The sequence below is a fragment of the Balaenoptera ricei genome, chromosome 14 (assembly GCF_028023285.1).
Source record: "Balaenoptera ricei isolate mBalRic1 chromosome 14, mBalRic1.hap2, whole genome shotgun sequence".
NCBI classification, from domain to species: Eukaryota; Metazoa; Chordata; class Mammalia; order Artiodactyla; family Balaenopteridae; genus Balaenoptera; species Balaenoptera ricei.
In genome coordinates, this window is record NC_082652.1 from 40,682,186 (window position 1) to 40,701,752 (window position 19,567).

Here is a 19,567-nt window from a genome sequence, read left to right on the forward strand (position 1 = left end):
CGTTGCTGCCCATGGGCTTTCTCTAGTTGTGGCGAGCAGGGGCTACCCTTCGTTGCGGTGCAAGGGCTTCTCTTTGCGATGGCTTCTCTTGCTGCGGAGCACGGGCTCTAGGTGTGCGGCCTTCAGTAGTTGTGGCTCGTGGGCTCTAGAGCGCAGGCTCAGTAGTTGTGGTGCACAGGATTAATTGCTCCGTGACATGTGGTATCCTCCCGAACCAGGGCTCGAACCCGTGTCCCCTGCATTGGCAGGTGGATTCTTAACCACTGCGCCACCAGGAAAACCCCTGGACATTTTATTTTTGATAAAAGTACCAAAGCAATCCAGTGACAGGGGGTGGGGAGAGAAGAGAAAAGTCCTTTCAACAAATAGTTCTGGAGTAACTGGATTTATATGGGAAAAAAATTAACTCTGACCCCGACCTCAAATCATACACAAAAACTAAATTGATATGGATCAGACCTAAAGTAAAGTTAAAGCTTTTGAGAAAAATAGAGGCAGATATCTTTGTGATTCGAGGATGAACAGTTTTCTTAGTTCATAGGAAGCAATAACCATGAAAAATTGACAAATTAGACATCATCAAAATTAAAAACTTCTGCTCACAAAAGACACTGAAGATAATGAACAGGCAAGCCATGAATGGGGAGAAAATATTCAGAAAACATAAGTCTGACAAATGGTTGGTATCCAGGATACACAATATAAAGAACTCCCGCAGCTCAATAATGAAAAGACAAATAACCCAATACAATTGCAAACGATTTGAATAGCCACTTCACAAAAGTGGATGTATGGGGGCTTCCCTGGTGGCGCAGTGGTTGAGAGTCTGCCTGCCAATGCAGGGGACACGGGTTCGAGCCCTGGTCTGGGAGGATCCCACATGCCGCAGAGCAACTGGGCCCGTGGGCCACAATTGCTGAGCCTGCGCGTCTAGAGCCTGTACTCTGCAACAAGAGAGGCCGCGATAGTGAGAGGCCTGCGCACCGCGATGAAGAGTGGCCCCCGCTTGCCGCAACTAGAGAAAGCCCTCGCACAGAAACGAAGACCCAACACAGACATAAATTAAAAAAAAAAAAAAAAAAAGTGGATGTATGAATGGCCAATAAGCATACAACAAAGGGCTTAACATCATGAGTCATCAGAGAAATGTAAATTGTAGTTACAATGACTTACCCCCAATTTTGGTGAGGATGTGGAGCAACTGTACCTATCATGCATTGTTGGTGTGAGTGAAAAGTGGTACAATCGCTTCAGGAAAATATCTGGCAGTTTTTAAAATATAATTAAACATACACCTACACCATGACTCACAAATTCCACGCTTAGGCGTGTATCCATGAGAAATGGAAGTGTGTTTACAAAAAGTTTATAGCAGCTTTATGCACAATAGCCCCAAACTAGAAATAGCCCTGGTGTCCTTCAGTAGTAGAATGGAGGAACACACTCTGGCATATTTATACAGTGGAATACCAGTGGGGAAGCAACAAACTATTGATGGTGCAACAACATGCAAGAATCTTAACAGCATCGTGTTAAGTGAAAAAAGCTTTCCCAAAAAGAATACCGATAGTATGAAGACCATTTAGATGAGATTTTGGAACAGGCGAAACTAATCAATAGTGGAAAAAATCAGAACTGTGGTTGACTGTCGGAGCTGGTGGTGGGGAATGACTGGGAGGAGGCATGGGGACACTTTCAGGGATGGTAATATTGTTCTGTATCTGATAGACATCTGGGTTTCACAGATATATGCATTTGTTATAACTCAGTGAATGTACAAGAGTTTTGCCCTTGTGTATAAATTTTATACCAAAAGAAAAAAACTGAACAAACATTAAACTCCAGTTAATTATATGCATAACTTTAGCTATGCATATAATTAACTGGAGTTATTATAATAACAGTTAATAAACAGTTAATATAAATAGCTGAAGTATTTTGGGGGACGGTAACTGATATCTGCAATTTATTTTGAAATGCATAAATAAGATGGATTAATGGATGGATAGAAGAATGAGTAGATGGATAATTATGTGAAAAAACAAGTATAGTAAAATGTTAATGGTACACTCTAGTAGAGGGGGTATAGGTGTTTATTGTGAAATTTGAATTTTTTGGTCATAAAATATTGGGGGAAAGAGCAATGGAAGAAGGCAAGGAGCACAACATTTTTGGATTGACTCCTTGATTCCTTTCTGTTTGATAAAATATTGTTGCTCTTAATTAATGTTGAAGATTACCCATGTTATTTGAGATGATGCTTGAAGATACTTTATCTCCATTAACTAAAACAGAGTCTTTAGCTTCTTCCATGGAGACACGACTTCTAATCTAAGTCTTGAACTGTTTGTGTCCCTAATGTGTTCATCTCACTACTTCCAAACGTTTGTTTTTCTCTCTCTTTCACACACACATACACACACCACACAAAGCTAAGTGATGGGATCAAGAAACAGACGGAGCACATATGGCTACATTCCCTTCTGCAACAACTCCTACAAAATGACAGGAAAGATACCAAACAAGCAAAATACTCTCTCCTTCCAGAATCCACAATAGCATGAAAAATGAGAAAGAGTGTTATCAACAGACCAGCAGTTTCAAGAGATTCCTGAAAGATAGAAAGCAGAAACAGATACATGCAGGAGAACACAGCTGTGATTATTGGAACAATTTGGAGGTACTACAAGAGGCAACAGATAGAAGAAATTAACTGTGGAGCTACATTTAAACCTATAAAACATTATTGAAGTTTATAAAAGAAGACCTATATGGAAAGGCATAATATGTTTCCAGACTCAGTATTATAAATATACCATTTTTTCAAAACCAATCTATAAATTCAGTGCAATTTCAATCAGATTTTTAATGAAGATTGACAGACTGATTCTAAAGTTCTTATCAATAAAAGAATATATGAGAATAGATAAGTAGCTTAGAAAAGATGAACAATGACGGGAGAAATTTGTCTTGCGAGATATCAAAATATACTGTGAATCTGTATTAATTGAGTGTGGACTCAATGCAGGGATAGATAGTTCAATAGAACCTAATAGAGAATTTAGAAACAACTTCATGCAGATATTAAAATTTGGTTTGTGGTAAAATTGGCATTTCTGATGGAAGAGAAAGATGGATAGTACATAAATGATGTTGAATAATGGGCTCTTCATTTGGGGAGAAAATGTAACCCTATCTTATGCCATATACAGAGGGACATGGGGAGTCTTGCACAGGAAGGGAGGAGAGCGGGTGCAACTACAGCAGGGCAGATGGTTTGGTGAGCTACGTGGTGATGCTTCAAGATGAAATTTGAGTTTGCTGGTAGAACACGCATACCGTACAGCAAGGTCTGCCTATCAGAAACCCAGCTACCTTAGTCACTTCAGGCCGTTATAACAAATATACCATTGACTGGGTAGCTTACACAATAAACAGTTATTTCTCGCAGTTCTGGAGGCTGTGAAGTTCAAGATCAAGGTGCCAGCACATCCAGTGTCTGGTGAGAGCCCTCTTCCTGGCTGGCTGATGTTGACAATGTCGCCATTGTCTTGTATTCTCACATGGAGGAGAGAGAGAGAAAGGAAGGAAGCTCTCGCTGTCTCTTCTTATAAGGGCACTAATCCCATCATGAGGGCTCCATCCTCATGATCTGATTACCTCCCCAGGCCCCATCTCCAAATACATTGGGGATTAGGCTTCCACAAATGAACTTGGGGGGAACACGAACATTTATTCCATAACACCAGCTAACCTGACTGTTTCCTGCCTTTTCTGTGCAGTGCTGGTAATGGGAGAATGATGAAATCTCTGCCATCAGTCTGGGCAGGTGACAGGAAGTGGGAACATCACAGGCAGGCTGGGCCTGGGGACTTTCAGGTGGCCAAGCAGCCAGCATGTAAGAGCCAGATCGTTATCCTGCAGGGCACGTGGTTGTCAGAGATGGCTGTTTTCTCACGTAGTATTGATTTTGCTTTTGTTTCTTGGGTTTACTATTTTAAGTGTTGGTTTGGGGGTATGTGACATTTTAAATAGGGTGGTCCGTTTTCTGGGATATGGCATTTGAGTAAAGACCTGAAAGAAGCGAGAGAATGGACCAGGCATCTGTCTGGGGGACAGCTTTCCAGGTGGAGGGGACGGCAGGGCAAAGGGCCTTGAGAGGGAACAAGGGGCCTGCGTGGCTGGAGGGGAGTGAGCAGGGCTAGATGTGTCAGAGAGGTCACAGAGGCCAGATCACTTTGACCTTCAGATGGAATATCAGACGGGGTCTTCCCAGGAGAGTGTGGCCAACGAGTGGACTAGCCAATAGTCTCGCTGTACTTGAGGTTCACGGAAGTAGAAGTCAGCAACAGTGTTGTAGGTGTGGTCAAGGAATTGAGGGAAAGAGAGAGAGTCAGAGAGAGATGGGGTTTAACTGAAGATTGAAAAGCATGTAGGAAAAGTTTTGCTTGGAGGAATTAAGACCTGAGAATTATTAGAGCAGGGCCTGAGGTTTCTAGGTGGGCGTTCTTTAGAAAGCCTTTCTAGATGGTGCCAAGGGAAAAGGAGTAGGTGGGGGTGGGCTTACCTCCTGCACAAATCCCATCGGCGCCCACCCCACTCTTTAGCTTGGGCAACGGAGGCTTTCTCATCTCGTGTTGTGTCGTACATATGCAAATTCAGACACCCACTCCTCCCGGCAAGAGTGCTTCCTAGGTACCTCCAACGTTGAAATCTGTAGCCACTACTGTCCTTGAGTCTCCATCTGGTATTGATCCAACCATGACCTTGGTGTCCATGGATAAGTGGTGTATCTTGCCCTCAGGTGGTGCGGCTCCTAGAGAACCACCCAAAACTTGAAGGCAAACTACAGGTATTCTTAGGGTGATTTGTTGCTGTTCTTTGTGTTTCAAAAATATAACTTCTTTGTGGCAGGTGCTTCATTAGACAAACCTTGTGGTAAAGCGGAGAACCCAGGGTACCCACTTGAGAGAACTTTTTCTCATTTCCTACTCCAATGGGAAAAAAATTGGGAGCCAGGGTTAACCTGATGTCCTCTGTGTATTATAAGCCACAGTGGCAAACAACAGAGTTGAGAGGTTCATTGGCATTTGATGGAAGGGAGGGTGGACTACAGCTGTTTCCTGTTTGTCCGAGATGTTTATGCATGTAAACCTTAGGTCAGAGAAGTGACCAGTATGGTTTTAGACCTCAATGTTAACGTGAATTCAGATTTTAGCCCGCAGGACAAGGAGTGGTAATAAATAAAAGTCTGTAATTAATAAAATCATCTAAAGGGGTAGAGGATACAGAAAGGGTCTTTGTTCTCCTCTCTGTGTTTCTATGCAGACTCCTTTTGAGTCAGTGTGTTATATTTGTTCTTTTTAACTTCCTATTGCCTTTCCTTTCATTAGTGAAAGAACCCTGTCCTTCTAATTGTTTCCAAATTAGAGAGAGAGAGAGAGGTGGAATTGAGCTAGATCCATGGTATATAGTTCTTGGAAATTGATGATGCATGTTGGGTAATTTGATTTTCTGGCAATTACAAGGATTAGCCGTGAAATATAAAAGGCTGCCTTGTATTGTACTTTAAAATGAGCTCTGTGTATGAAGCACATGCCTACATTTTCCATTCCCGTAGCAGAAATGTTTGGGAAATGGTTTCAGAGTAAAGCACAGATAAAATTTTGGAATGATGAGAGAAGGGGATCTGTATGTGCAGTTTTTTCCAAAACTGGAGAAGATAAAAATACACACATAACCCTTTATTCCTTGGGTTAAACCTAAGGGTGATTTATGATCCATTCATCGCTACCGAATGAAACTTTGAAGAGTGATCCTCTGGACTTTTTGCTCACTCAAACGTCAGGTGCTTCATTAAGTGGTAGAGAGGAAAACTTGGGTTGTCCAGTTCATGGAACTTACCCTCATTTCCTCTTCCAATGGGAAAAAAAATTCCAGAGCCAAGTTCAAGCCAGTGTCCTGTGGTAAATCTTGGAGATTCAAGGTCAAGATCAGTGCTTTTCTTTTTTTTTTTGGTGACTTTTACATTACAATTGTGTATGACAGAATTATTTCTCTGGATGAATAGCGCTTGTCCACTACTCTTCCCCCTAAGTTTCTTTTGTTTCCTTCTAGCATAACACAGCTGGTGTAAACTGTGAAAAGTGTGCTAAGGGCTATTACCGCCCATACGACGTTCCGGTCCATGCCCCTGACGGCTGCATCCGTAAGTTTCATTCCAACTTGGTGTGTCTTAGACTTCAGGGAGGTCATCGGGCTAAATTCTGATTGGCTAGTAATTCCCTTCGTTTTCTCTCTCTCTTCATATTATTGGTTCTACTCCTTACTAGCTGTGTGACTTGAGGCAGTTACATAGTCTCTCCGAGAATCAGATTTCAGATATATAAATGGAAATGATAATCTAGTCTCTAAGATTAAATGAAATGCAATCAAAACCACCTAGGAAAATATTGAGCATTGGGCTTGTCGCATACTAGGCCTGCAACAAATGTTTTCTGTTGTTTTGACATGTTTCTATGATCTCCAGTAATTTTAAATTTCATCAGAATTAGACTCAAGGCAACATAGTAATGATTTCACAAGGATGTAATAATAGTCATAATATTCAAAATAGTTATGATTTATTGAGCACTTGCTATATACAAGGCATTGCCTAAATAATTTCACAAATGTCTTATCTAATTATCATAACAAACTTAAAATAATGTATTATTAGTCTCATTTTTAGATATAGAGAAATCAAAGGGTCTGAGTAGTTAAATATTTTGGCCCAGGTGAGAGAACTACCAACTGGTAGGTCCAGGGTATAGTTCATATCTGTCTAGCGCTGCTGTAACATACCACTTCCATTATACAGAAAAATGCCACTGTTTTTTTTTTTTCTGTGGAATTATCAGTCGTAGATCAGATTATAGACTTTGTTCTGCATGTGTAATTTATTTGGTTCTTTTATGTTCTCTGGCTATTGCAGTTAGAAAACAATTGCAGTCCTGAAATTGGCTTCTGTGCCCACCTTCCCCCCCAAATTCATTCATCATATCATTAATGTTTGAGAGCATCAAAATCCAAAGAATGTGTAAACTCTGATTTGTTCCTCTGTAGGGCATCTTAGTTATTAAAAGTGTGTCCTTGTTTTCTCTCGCTCTTCCACATCACCCTATGAAGTATGCCCATGATTTATCTTGTGCCCACGAAGAATAAGCTTTGGCAAAGGAAAACAGGACATCGTGAATAAACTCATGCCTTATTAGGAGCCTCAGTTTTCCATCACTTTTCTAGTTTCTTTCTTCATCACTGAAGTGGTCTCATGGAGATATTAGAAGCTTAGCATAAAGAATCCACAGGACACATAAATCCTAAACAAATTAAGCAAAAGACACCAGGAGAAGCCAGGCTAGGGGGTTGCTTGGTGCTCACGACTTCTCCAGCCTCCCGGTTCCTCACAGGACAGGGACTCAGCCGAGCTATGACAGTGTTTTTGCTGTCCAAGGTGAGGACTTTTGCCAGGTCAAGGGAAGTTCCCAAGTGAGGGAGCGTTTTACACCCAAGTGTGTCCCTCTGGAATGCAAACCCAATAGTCAGGCCGGTTGCAAAAACTGCCTTCAGTAAGCTGTATCACTTGATTCTAACATTTGGGTTATGGGCACGATCTTGCTGTGCTGTGCACAGATTATATATCAATGTCTAGGCATCCCACACTTGTGTCCACATCACAGCTGTGTAATGCCGACCACTCTGTGGACATTCATAGTTGGCTCATAGCCGGGAGAGGCTGTGCCCACCCCGCCCCTCCGGTGGTGGCTTGTGCAGGGTTGCCCCCTACACGGTGAACTGGGCAGTGCTCAATGTAATAAACCACATCCTGGAGAACTTCTCAGTGTGACTGCTCATTAAAGCTTGTCTCTGAGGGTCCATGGGGTTCAGTCAATGCAAACCATCAACCAGGTGTGAAGTGGAAAACAGGCTGTACCCTTTCAAGAATCCCTGGAAACCAGTGATGAAGTAGTAAACATTGCCTGAGAAGGATTAGGACATATTTGCCTTAAGAGGTGCAGTGAAGGAGGGACTCCTTGAATCTGGGATTTCTCTTAGCCTGCAGCTGTCACCCCGACCACGCGGAGGACTGTCAGCAGGGCTTGGGCCGCTGCACCTGCAGGCCCAACTTCCGCGGAGACCACTGTGAGGAGTGTGCGGCCGGCTACCACCATTTCCCGCTTTGCTCCAGTAAGTCCCAGCTGCGGAAGGAGAGGCCTGGCTTCTCGGCGCTGACCTGGGCTTTGTGCATCGACCCCTGAGTGCACGGCAGGCATGGGGCAGGGACAGAAATAGGGCCAGGAAGGTTCTATTTGTGTGAAAATGTTCCCCAAGTTGGGAACATTACATTTTTATAAGTATGTTTTATAGTGTTATTTATCTCCAAAGTGTTAGGCTGTACCATAGACATTACCATCTCAGCAGGTCAAAGGGTCAGATAGTGGCAGTTTCAATGTAATAGTAATCCATGTGTGGGGTTTTTCTTCATAAACCTAGAGTAAATGTCACGGGCTTCCAGATGTTCGCGTGCGCACACTCAGTGTGTGTTGTAGTTCCAGTGGCCGGGGGGATGTGTCTTCTTTCCCACTGTACAGTAGAGCCCTCACCTTATCCCACTGCCGTGACCTAAGAGAACATCTCAGCATCTTGGAGAGAAATATATGTGTCTGTTAGAAACAGCGTAGAACATGGAGCAGGAGAGCGCGTGAAGTCAGCTGTGCAGACTGTTCCAAGAGGCATGATCCTATTTGTTCTGCAATTAGTGTAAAAACTGGACTTTGGGGTCAGGACGGAGAAACACGGTCTCAGGAAGACGATACCCCATTGCTGCGTTAGTTCTTGCCCATTCCCACCTCACAACTCTGCCATCCCCGGAAAAGCATGTTGAGTTGTGGGGCTCTGTGTACAGGACATGCACGTGTCCTGGCTCCCACCTGCTGTCCCAGGGTCATTGTTAAACGAGCACCCACTTCCACTGTCAAGTGTCCCAGTTTGGAGGATGAATTACATGATCATCTTAAAGTTAAAGGAACCAGTTTTTAAGCCCAAACATAGTGACACTGAATCAGGGCTCAATCCATTTAGAATCTATAATTATTGGATAGAGGCTAAGGAGAAATTGCATTTTCATAAGCAAAGTTTTAGGGAAGAAGACTTGAAAGAAAACATTTTTAAAAAGCTAGTCTCGATGTTACATTAAAAAACAATAAAGATACTGAAGAAGTCCAGCTCAGCCCTGCTAGACTGGGACTTAGCTATTGTGAGCACGAAATATCCATTTCTGTTCATTAATATACAGATCAGAATGTCTGACCATCCTGGTTCTATTACTAGATGCATTTTAAGTGTAGCAACATTTCCTTTCTTTCAGTTAGTTTCCACATGCTGCTTTCACTAAGTCAGAGAGGGCGTCTTCCTAGTTAGTGCAATTTAATGTTTTACTTTACTGTCTCCTTAATCATCCTTCTCTGTATTTTTTGATAAATTATTTTTCTAGGAATTCCCGTTTTCCCTATTTCTACTCCAAGTCCAGAAGATCCAGTAGCTGGAGATATAAAAGGCAAGTAACTTCTCTTTTGGTTTAACTTCAGTGAAGATGTTATGCTCCATATTCCTTTTCTACTTCCGGTGCACCTGGCTATGTCCAAGTTCAAGTCATCCTCATGGGACCATGGTGGTGCCTTGCAGGTGTGTCGTATTTGGGCTTCTCACCTCCCATCCTTCTCTACTCCAGTCTGTCCTTTGCAATGGCACCATCTGATGAAGGAGACTAAGAAGAGTTTTTAGATTGTATGTTGCTAGATTGCTCAAAAACCTTCAGTAGCAGTCGGTTGCCTCCTGTGTTATTTGGTTCTCCATAACGAGACTCTGAGAAAGGAATTGAGTGCAAGTAGTTAATTTGGGAGGTGACACCAGGAAACATCAGTAAGGGAGTGGGTCCTAGATTGAAGGGAACCCTTATGAAGATGCGTTAACGGGCATGGTCCTGCTGTAGCTCCTGGAGCTGCAGCCCTCTGAGCAACTCTCGGAGGCAGCAGAGAACTTGCTCAGCGTTATGCCAATGGAACGGATAACTTCAGTCACCTGATGTGCATGGAGGGCTACCTCTGGGGCATTAACTTTCTGGGCCCGGCCTGCAGGGGGGCAGAGGAGCTCCTGCAGCCAGAAAAACACCCAGGGAAGAGAGTGGCAGGGGTATGCAGGAAGCAGCCTTTGGGGTGGAGAGGTGCTACACCTACCTAATCCCTGATTCTGCACGTATTTTATGACCACCTGCTATGTGCATAGCACTGTTCTGGCTGCTGGGGACTTAGTGAAATGAATTTCCCAACTCTCCTGGAGCTTATATTTCATTCGGGGGTGGGGGTGACTCCTACAATAACATATTTAATATACAAACAAGTAAAATCACTAATGTGATAGATTATGATATGCAGGGTTGTCTCCTGCACAAGGTGTTACTTTTAAATGGGAATCATTCACATTGTAGGTGTAAATTAACCCATATGAGAGTATTCCAGGCCTTTGGATTCGATTCTGGAGCTGTGAGCAGTTCGCTATGTGAACCCGCAGTGGTGCTCACAGGGACACACACGCTCAGAAGGGCGTGGCACATTGCATGCACACAGCCCACGACCATCTGGATCAGGCTTGGGTCAACCACCTGGTCTCGTCCCCCAGGATGGGGAAAGGCCTGATGGTCACGTGCTCATCTCACTGGGAGCACATGGACTCCTCTTCCCGGTGCGTCCGGAGTGTGAGTGGGCAGGGAAGGGGCACTGGTGGCCAGACAAGAACCTGGTCTCTGGAGGGCCATCCTTGGTCAAGGAATTCAGGTTCTACAACAGTATATTAGCTCCGGGCGTGTTGGCCATCAGTGCTGTGGAATAAATAAGGCCGAGAGAGAGGGTAGGAATGTGAGGTTTGCACATGTAAGTAGGTTGTCAGGGAAGGCCTCGCTGAAGAGATGATTAAGCAGGGTCATCAGGGGGCTGAGGGCTGAGCTCTGCAGGTGTCTGGGAAGAAGCATCTAGATGCAGGAAAGAGCGAGTGCAAAGTCCCTGGGGCAGGACATGCCGGGGGTGTTCCCTGAACAGAGAGAGACCAGGGGTGTGAAAGCAGAGTGAGCGAAGGGAAGGGGGTGAGGGGGGCAACCCGGGGACCAGATTGCAGGCCCTCGTCAGCCACTGCGCGGACGTAGCCTCTACTCTGATGAGCCAGGAGAGCTCTGCACCGGAAAACGACGTTGCGTTGGGGTGTGGCAACTGTGTTGAGGACCAACTGTAGGAGGAGGAGAGAAGAAGCAGGGAAGCCATCACGATGATGATCCGTGAGGAAGAGATGGTGGTGGCTGGGACCCCGGAGGTGTCAGTGGAGGTGACAAGCAGTGCACAGACCGTGGACATAATCTGAGGATGCAACCCGCAGGACTTGCCTGGGGGTTGCTGGGCAGAGGTGCACTGTGAGAGCAAGAGGACCGGGGGTGGCTCCCCGGCTTCTGGATGGAGCACACAAGGAGCGAAGGGGAGGGGGTGCCATTTGTTGAGCGGGAAAGGCTGTCAGAAAGGAGAAGGCGGAGCGCGGGGACGGGCTGGGCAAGGGCCTGCAGACCTGTGGCGGAAGCATGTGGATGCTGTCTTCTGGTCTTTCTCTTTTTCTTTGCAAAATAAGAATCAAGATGGGGGCAGAAAGTGAGGCTGGGGAGAAGGCCTTGGAGTTGAGGAGAGAGAAGGTATGAAAGAGGCATCCTGGAATGCGGGGGAGTGAATGGGCTTGGAGAGTGTCACGGGATTTGGGGCAGCACAAGGGCTCACCTGAGGTCAGCTCTCACGTGACCCACTTTACCTTCCTGTGCTGTTTCCTGTTTGTGCCCTGCCCACACCCAGCTCCTCTGAGCAGACCACGGCGCTGGGGTATTTTGCGGGGTATTGTCTTTAGCTTTCATCAGACACTTGGTCACTTGGGGACAGTGGCTGTGCCTGACTCGCTTTCTAATCCCCACAGCACCTGCTGTGGTATCCTGCCCACAGCGGGTATCAGCAAGTGCTTGCTTAAATGTTTGTCATTTGACTAGAATGGGACTCAGCTTTTGAGCATGGATTATGACACACATCTCTGGTTTCCTTCCACAAACATGTTTTAGATCTTCCATTTCTGGTCTGTTTCCAGTAATCCCTTTGTTATCCCATTCTTTTTTCTCCCCAACTAGATTGGTGGTGACTTCAGGGAAGGAAATTTAACTGAACTTGAAGGGAAGTTCAGACGTCTATTACAAAATATTAGGGAAGCCTCAGAACACAGCCTCGAGAAAAGAAGTTTCAATTAGTGCAGTTAGATTTATTTGGGCATTTGAAGGCACAGATACCCACTTCAATTTGGTTTCCACTAATGCATTTTAAAAACACCCAATTTAGGGCCTAACTTCTGGCAGTGAACATTAGAAGCACAGACATCTCAACTGCCAGGAGACACACAGCACTGGATGATACCAAGTCCCTCTCACCCCAGAGAATTTTATTTCATTAAGGCTCATTAATGCTTTCGTGTCTTCTGATATAGTGGTTCTTAAACAGGGCTATGTTTTAGAACCCCATGCTTTTACAAAGTATAAATTCCTGTGTTTGACCCCCAGATCTTTTTTTTTCCCCAATCAAATATTTTATTTAAAGTTTTCCATATATACATATAATTTCCTAAAGTTTGTTTATAAATTTCTTATGTATTTGTTCCTTTGAAGTTCCAGTGTTCTTTTTTTCTTTTTTTTTTTTTTAAACATCTTTATTGAAGTATAATTGCCTTACAATGGTGTGTTAGCTTCTGCTTTATAACAAAGTGAATCAGTTATACATATACAATATGTTCCCATTTCTCTTCCCTCTTGCATCTCCCTCCCTCCCACCCTCCCCATCCCACGCCTCTAGGTGGTCACAAAGCACCGAGCTGATCTCCCTGTGCTATGCGGCTGCTTCCCACTAGCTATCTATTTTACATTTGGTAGTGTATATATGTCCATGACACTCTCTTACCCTGTCACATCTCACCCCACCCCCTCCCCACATCCTCAAGTCCATTCTCTAGTAGGTCTGTGTCTTTATTCCCGTTTTGCCACTAGGTTCTTCATGGCCTTTTTTTTTTTTTTTCCTTAGATTCCGTATATATGTGTTAGCATACTGTATTTGTTTTTCTCTTTCTGACTTACTTCACTCTGTATGACAGACTCTAACTCCATCCACCTCATTACAAATACCTCCATTTCATTTCTTTTTATGGCTGAGTAATATTCCATTGTATATATGTGCCACATCTTCTTTCTCCATTCATCTGTTGATGGACATTTAGGTTGCTCCCATGTCCTGGCTATTGTAAACAGTGCTGCAGTGAACATTGTGGTACGTCTCTTTTTTTTTTTTTTTAATGTAAAATTTTTTTAACATCTTTATTGGAGTATAATTGCTTTACAATGGTGTGTTAGTTTGTGTTTATGACAATGTGAATCAGTTATACATATACATATGTTCCCATATCTCTTCCCTCTTGCGTCTCCCTCCCTCCCACCCTCCCTATCCCACCCCTCTAGGTGGTCACAAACCACCGAGCTGATCTCCCTGTGCTATGCGGCTGCTTCCCACTAGCTATCGACTTTACATTTGGTAGAGTATATATGTCCATACCACTCTCTCACTTTGTCACAGCTTACCCTTCCTCCTCCCCATATTCTCAAGTCCATTCTCTAGTAGGTCTGTGTCTTTATTCCCGTCTTGCCACTAGGTTCTTCATGACCTTTTTTTTTTCTTCTTAGATTCCATATATATGTGTTAGCATACGGTGTTTGTTTTTCTCTTTCTGACTTACTTCACTCTGTATGACAGACTATAGGTCCATCCACCTCACTACAAATAACTCAATTTCGTTTCTTTTTATGGCTGAGTAATATTCCATTGTGTATATGTGCCACATCTTCTTTATCCATTCATCTGTTGATGGACACTTAGGTTGCTTCCATGTCCTGGCTATTGTAAACAGAGCTGCAATGAACATTTTGGTACATGACTCTTTTTGAATTATGGTTTTCTCAGGGTATATGCCCAGTAGTGGGATTGCTGGGTCGTATGGTAATTCTATTTTTAGTTTTTTAAGGAAGCTCCATACTGTTCTCCATAGTGGCTGTATCAATTTACATTCCCACCAACAGTGCAAGAGGGTTCCCTTTTCTCCACACCCTCTCCAGCATTTATTGTTTCTAGATTTTTTGATGATGGCCATTCTGACCGGTGTGAGATGATACCTCATTGTAGTTTTGATTTGCATTTCTCTAATGATTAATGATGTTGAGCATTCTTTCATGTGTCTGTTGGCAATCTGTATATCTTCTTTGGAGAAATGTCTATTTAGGTCTTCTGCCCATTTTTGGATTGGGTTGTTTGTTTTTTTGTTATTGTGCTGCATGAACTGCTTGTAAATTTTGGAGATTAATCCTTTGTCAGTTGCTTCATTTGCAAATATTTTCTCCCATTCTGAGGGTTGTCTTTTGGTCTTGTTTATGGTTTCCTTTGCTGTGCAAAAGCTTTCAAGTTTCTTTAGGTCCCATTTGTTTATTTGTGTTTTTATTTCCATTTCTCTAGGAGCTGGGTCAAAAAGGATCTTGCTGTGATTTATGTCATAGAGTGTTCTGCCTATGTTTTCCTCTAAGAGTTTGATAGTGTCTGGCCTCACATTTAGGTCTTTAATTCATTTTGAGTTTATTTTTGTGTATGGTGTTAGGGAGTGTTCTAATTTCACACTTTTACATGTAGCTGTCCAGTTTTCCCAGCACCACTTATTGAAGAGGCTGTCTTTTCTCCACTGTATATGCTTGCCTCCTTTATCAAAGATAAGGTGACCATATGTGCGTGGGTTTATCTCTGGGCTTTCTATCCTGTTCCATTGATCTATGTTTCTGTTTTTGTGCCAGTACCATACTGTCTTGATTACTGTAGATTTGTAGTATAGTCTGAAGTCAGGGAGCCTGATTCCTCCAGCTCCATTTTTCGTTCTCAAGATTGCTTTGGCTATTCGGGGTCTTTTGTGTTTCCATACAAATTGTGAAATTTTTTCTTCTAGTTCTGTGAAAAATGACAGTGGTAGTTTGATAGGGATTGCATTGAATCTGTAGATTTCTTTGGGTAGTAGAGTCATTTTCACAATATTGATCCTTCCAATCCAAGAACATGGTATATCTCTCCATCTATTTGTATCATCTTTAATTTCTTTCATCAGTGTCTTATAATTTTCTGCATACAGGTCTTCTGTCTCCTTAGGTAGGTTTATTCCTAGATATTTTATTCTTTTTGTTGCAATGGTAAATGGGAGTGTTTTCTTAATTTCACTTTCAGATTTTTCATCATTAGTGTATAGGAATGCCAGAGATTTCTGTGCATTAATTTTGTATCCTGCTACTATACCAAATTCATTGATTAGCTCTAGTAGTTTTCTGGTAGCATCTTTAGGATTCTCTATGTATAGTATCATGTCATCTGCAAACAGTGACAGTCTTACTTCTTCTTTTCCAATTTGGATTCCTTTTATTTCTTTTTCTTCTCTGATTGCTGTGGCTAAAACTTCCAAAACTATGTTGAATAATAGTGGTGAGAGTGGGCAACCTTGTCTTGTTCCTGATCTTAGTGGAAATGGTTTCAGTTTTTCACCATTGAGGATGATGTTGGCTGTGGGTTTGTCATATATGGCCTTTATTATGTTGAGGAAGGTTCCCTCTATGCCTACTTTCTGCAGGGTTTTTATCATAAATGGGTGTTGAATTTTGTCGAAAGCTTTCTCTGCATCTATTGAGATGATCATATGGTTTTTCTCCTTCAATTTGTTAATATGGTGTATCACATTGATTGATTTGTGTATATTGAAGAATCCTTGCATTCCCGAAATAAACCCCACTTGATCATGGTGTATGATCCTTTTAATGTACTGTTAGATTCTGTTTGCTAGTATTCTGTTGAGGATTTTTGCATCTATGTTCATCAGTGATATTGGCCTGTAGTTTTCTTTCTGTGTGACACCTTTGTCTGGTTTTGGTATCAGGGTGATGGTGGCCTCGTAGAATGAGTTTGGGAGTGTTCCTCCCTCTGCTATACTTTGGAAGAGTTTGAGAAGGATAGGGGTTAGCTCTTCTCTAAATGTTTGATAGAATTCACCTGTGAAGCCATCTGGTCCTGGGCTTTTGTTTGTTGGAAGATTTTTAATCACAGTTTCAATTTCAGTGCTTGTGATTGGTCTGTTTATATTTCCTATTTTTTCCTGGTTCAGTCTCGGAAGGTTGTACTTTTCTAAGAATTTGTCCATTCCTTCCAGGTTGTCCATTTCATTAGCATATAGTTGCTTGTAGTACTCTCTCATGATCCTTTGTGTTTCTGCAGTGTCAGTTGTTACTTCTCCATTTTCATTTCTAATTCTATTGATCTGAGTCTTCTCCCTTTTTTTCTTGATGAGTCTGGCTAATGGTTTATCAATTTTGTTTACCTTCTCAAAGAACCAGCTTTTAGTTATTTTGATCTTTGCTATTGTTTCCTTCATTTCTTTTTCATTTATTTCTGATCTGATCTTTATGATTTCTTTCTTTCTGCTAACTATAGGGTTTTTTTGTTCTTCTTTCTCTAATTGCTTTATGTGTAAGGTTACGTTGTTTATTTGAGATTTTTCTTGTTTCTTGAGGTAGGATTGTATTGCTATAACCTTCCCTGTTAGAACTGCTTTTGCTGCATCCCATAGGTTTTGGGTCACCGTGTTTTCATTGTCATTTGTTCCTAGGTATTTTTTGATTTCCTCTTTGATTTCTTCAGTGATCTCTTGGTTATTTAGTAGCTTATTGTTTAGCCTCCATGTGTTTGTATTTTTTACAGTTTTTTCCTGTAATTGATATCTAGTCTCATAGCGTTGTGGTTGGAAAAGATATTTGATGCGATTTCCATTTTCTTTAATTTACCAAGGCTTGATTTGTGACCCAAGATATGATCTATTCTGGAGAATGTTCCATGAGCACTTGAGAAGAAAGTGTATTCTGTTGTTTTGTTTATAAATTTATTTTATTTATTTATTTTTGGCTGCGTTGGGTCTTTGTTGCTGCACGCGGGCTTTCTCTAGTTGCAGCGAGCGGGGGCTACTCTTCGTTGCAGTGCGTGGGCTTCTCATTGCGGTGGCTTCTCTTGTTGCGGAGCATGGGCTCTAGGCGCATGGGCTTCAGTAGTTGCAGCATGCGGCCTCAGTAGTTGCGGCACACGGGCCCTAGAGCACACAGGCTTCAGTAGTTGTGGCACGTGGGCTCAGTAGTTGTGGCTCGCGGGCTCTAGAGTGCAGACTCAGTAGTTGTGGCACATGGGCTTAGTTGCTCTGCAGCATGTGGGATCTTCCTGGGTCAGGGCTCAAACCCATGTCCCCTGCATTGGCAGGCAGATTCTTAACCACTTCGCCACCAGGGAAGCCCTATTCTGTTGGTTTCAGATGGAATGTCCTATAAATATCAATTAAATCCATCTTGTCTAATGTGTCATTTGAAGCTTGTGTTTCCTTATTTATTTTCATTTTGGATGATCTGTCCATTTGTGAAAGTGGGGTATTAAAGTCGATTTCCCCTTTTATGGCTGTTAACATTTGCCTTATGTATTGAGGTGCTCCTATGTTGGGTACATAAATATTTACAATTGTTATATCTTCTTCTTGGATTGATCCCTTGATCATTATGTAGTGTCCTTCTTTGCCTCTTGTAATAGTCTTTATTTTAAAGTTTATTTTGTCTGATATGAGAATTGCTACTCCAGCTTTCTTTTGATTTCCATTTGCATGGAATATCTTTTTCCATACTCTCACTTTCAGTCTGTACGTGTCCCTAGGTCTGAAGTGGGTCTCTTGTAGATGGCATATATCACCCCCAGATCTTAAATCTAGATTTCCAGGGGTGAAGTTCAAGCTGGTATTTTGTAGAGGTTTTCCAGATGATTCTATCGTATGTCTCTTGTTAAGAACAACTGCTCTAGTTAGTAGAAATTCCTATTTAGTGGTTGGCAGACTTTCCTGTAAAGATAAAGATAGTAAATATTTTCATCTTTGTAGGCAAAGTTGCAAGTACTCAAATCTGCTGTTGTAACATGAAAAGAATCATAGACAGTATGTATGATAAATGAATGAGCTTGGTTGTGTTCCAATAAAACTTTGTTTACTAAAACAGGGATGGATCTGGCCCTCAGGCCATAGTTTATAGATCCTGGGATTATATCAGCGTCTCTGAGTTTGGGATTCTACAGCCAGGCAATGACGTTTTACCCGGAGATTCCAGTGTGCAGCCCCAACTGAGAACTACTGGTTTAGAAAATCCATAGGCTCAATTCCAGACACTTGAACCAAAGGTGACGTGAAGCAAAAGGACAGAACAATTTTTGCAGATCAGAATGTTTTTAGATTTTTCGTTATATTTCATGACTGGATATTATTTGGAATTTCTGGGTCCAAGTGATCACTTATAACCACTTAACATTTATTGTTAGGAAGTCAATGTTTAGTAGACACATCTTCAAGGGCTCTTTTTGAAAATGACAGGATACACAAAACATTCACTCTAGAGGGACACTGGCCTCTGGGCATGGGCACAGTTTTATTCCTCCAAGTTCAAACAAAGAGTGGTGACAAGCAAAATCAACAGCTGCAGGAAGACTCCAGGTGCTTACCTTAGGAGATTGATACAGTCTTGGGATGATTTTGTAAAGCAGCCCATTTGGCCTGAAGACATGGCTGCCCAGAGGTTTCTCGACAAATACCATGAAAAGGTTTTGATTCCCCCATCACTTTGTAAGGAGCTACTTGCCATTGCCGAAGTATTGCATCAGTGTGATCGGGGCCGGGGCACGCGCTAATGATGAGAACTCTGAGAGATGGGGCGACCACCACTAGGGCATGCCTTCCTGCTGTCTCTCCCCAGGCTGGGCATTTCACCTGCCTGGCAGGGTGGGACATTCATTGTTGGCGTGGAGACAAGCCAGATACAGCTTAGAGATGAACAGGTGAATTCTGATATCTCGGTTTGGCAGCTCTGTGCCAATAAAATAAAATTCAAGGAATGGTGTTTACCCAAGAGAATTGTCATCTTGACTACTTAGCATATTCTTCATTCATTAAACTCCTATTAAGTGCCTCCTCTATACTAGGCATGGCCAAGGCAGCTGCCTGCTCATGGTCCCTGCTCCCTGGAAGCCCCCAGGCCTGTGGGAGACACACAGACAAGCAGTTATAACAGCAGGAGTTGATGCTATGACAGGGCAAGAACACGGAGCCATAGGAGCAAACACAAGGGGCATCTTTACAGCTCCTTACAGAAGGGAGGGAGGGTAGGCAGGAAGGCAGGTGGAAAGGAGAGAAGGAAAGATGGAAGGAACAGTGGAAAGAGGAGGGAAGGAAAGGAGGAAGGGAAAAGGCAGAGGTTCTAGAAGGGTTTCCTGGGACCAGGAGGAGGAGGCATTGAGGATGTGGCAGATCTGTATATATATGGTGACGA

At 42.7% G+C, this 19,567-nt stretch overlaps 1 protein-coding gene across 10 annotated transcripts in view; it reads left to right on the forward strand.

The window, feature by feature from the left end:
- The window catches only part of LAMA3 (laminin subunit alpha 3), a 241,734-nt gene that overhangs the window by 68,397 nt on the left and 153,770 nt on the right, over positions 1–19,567 (forward strand). For all 10 annotated transcript variants that reach the window (XR_009497350.1, XR_009497351.1, XM_059895307.1 and 7 more), the window contains exons 9-11: positions 6,118–6,208; positions 8,095–8,226; positions 9,533–9,595. Coding sequence is in view for 8 of the 10 variants with exons in the window: in XM_059895307.1 (XP_059751290.1) it covers positions 6,118–6,208; positions 8,095–8,226; positions 9,533–9,595 (286 nt within the window). In the remaining 2 variants the exon portion in view is untranslated. The remainder of the gene's footprint in view (positions 1–6,117; positions 6,209–8,094; positions 8,227–9,532; positions 9,596–19,567) is intronic.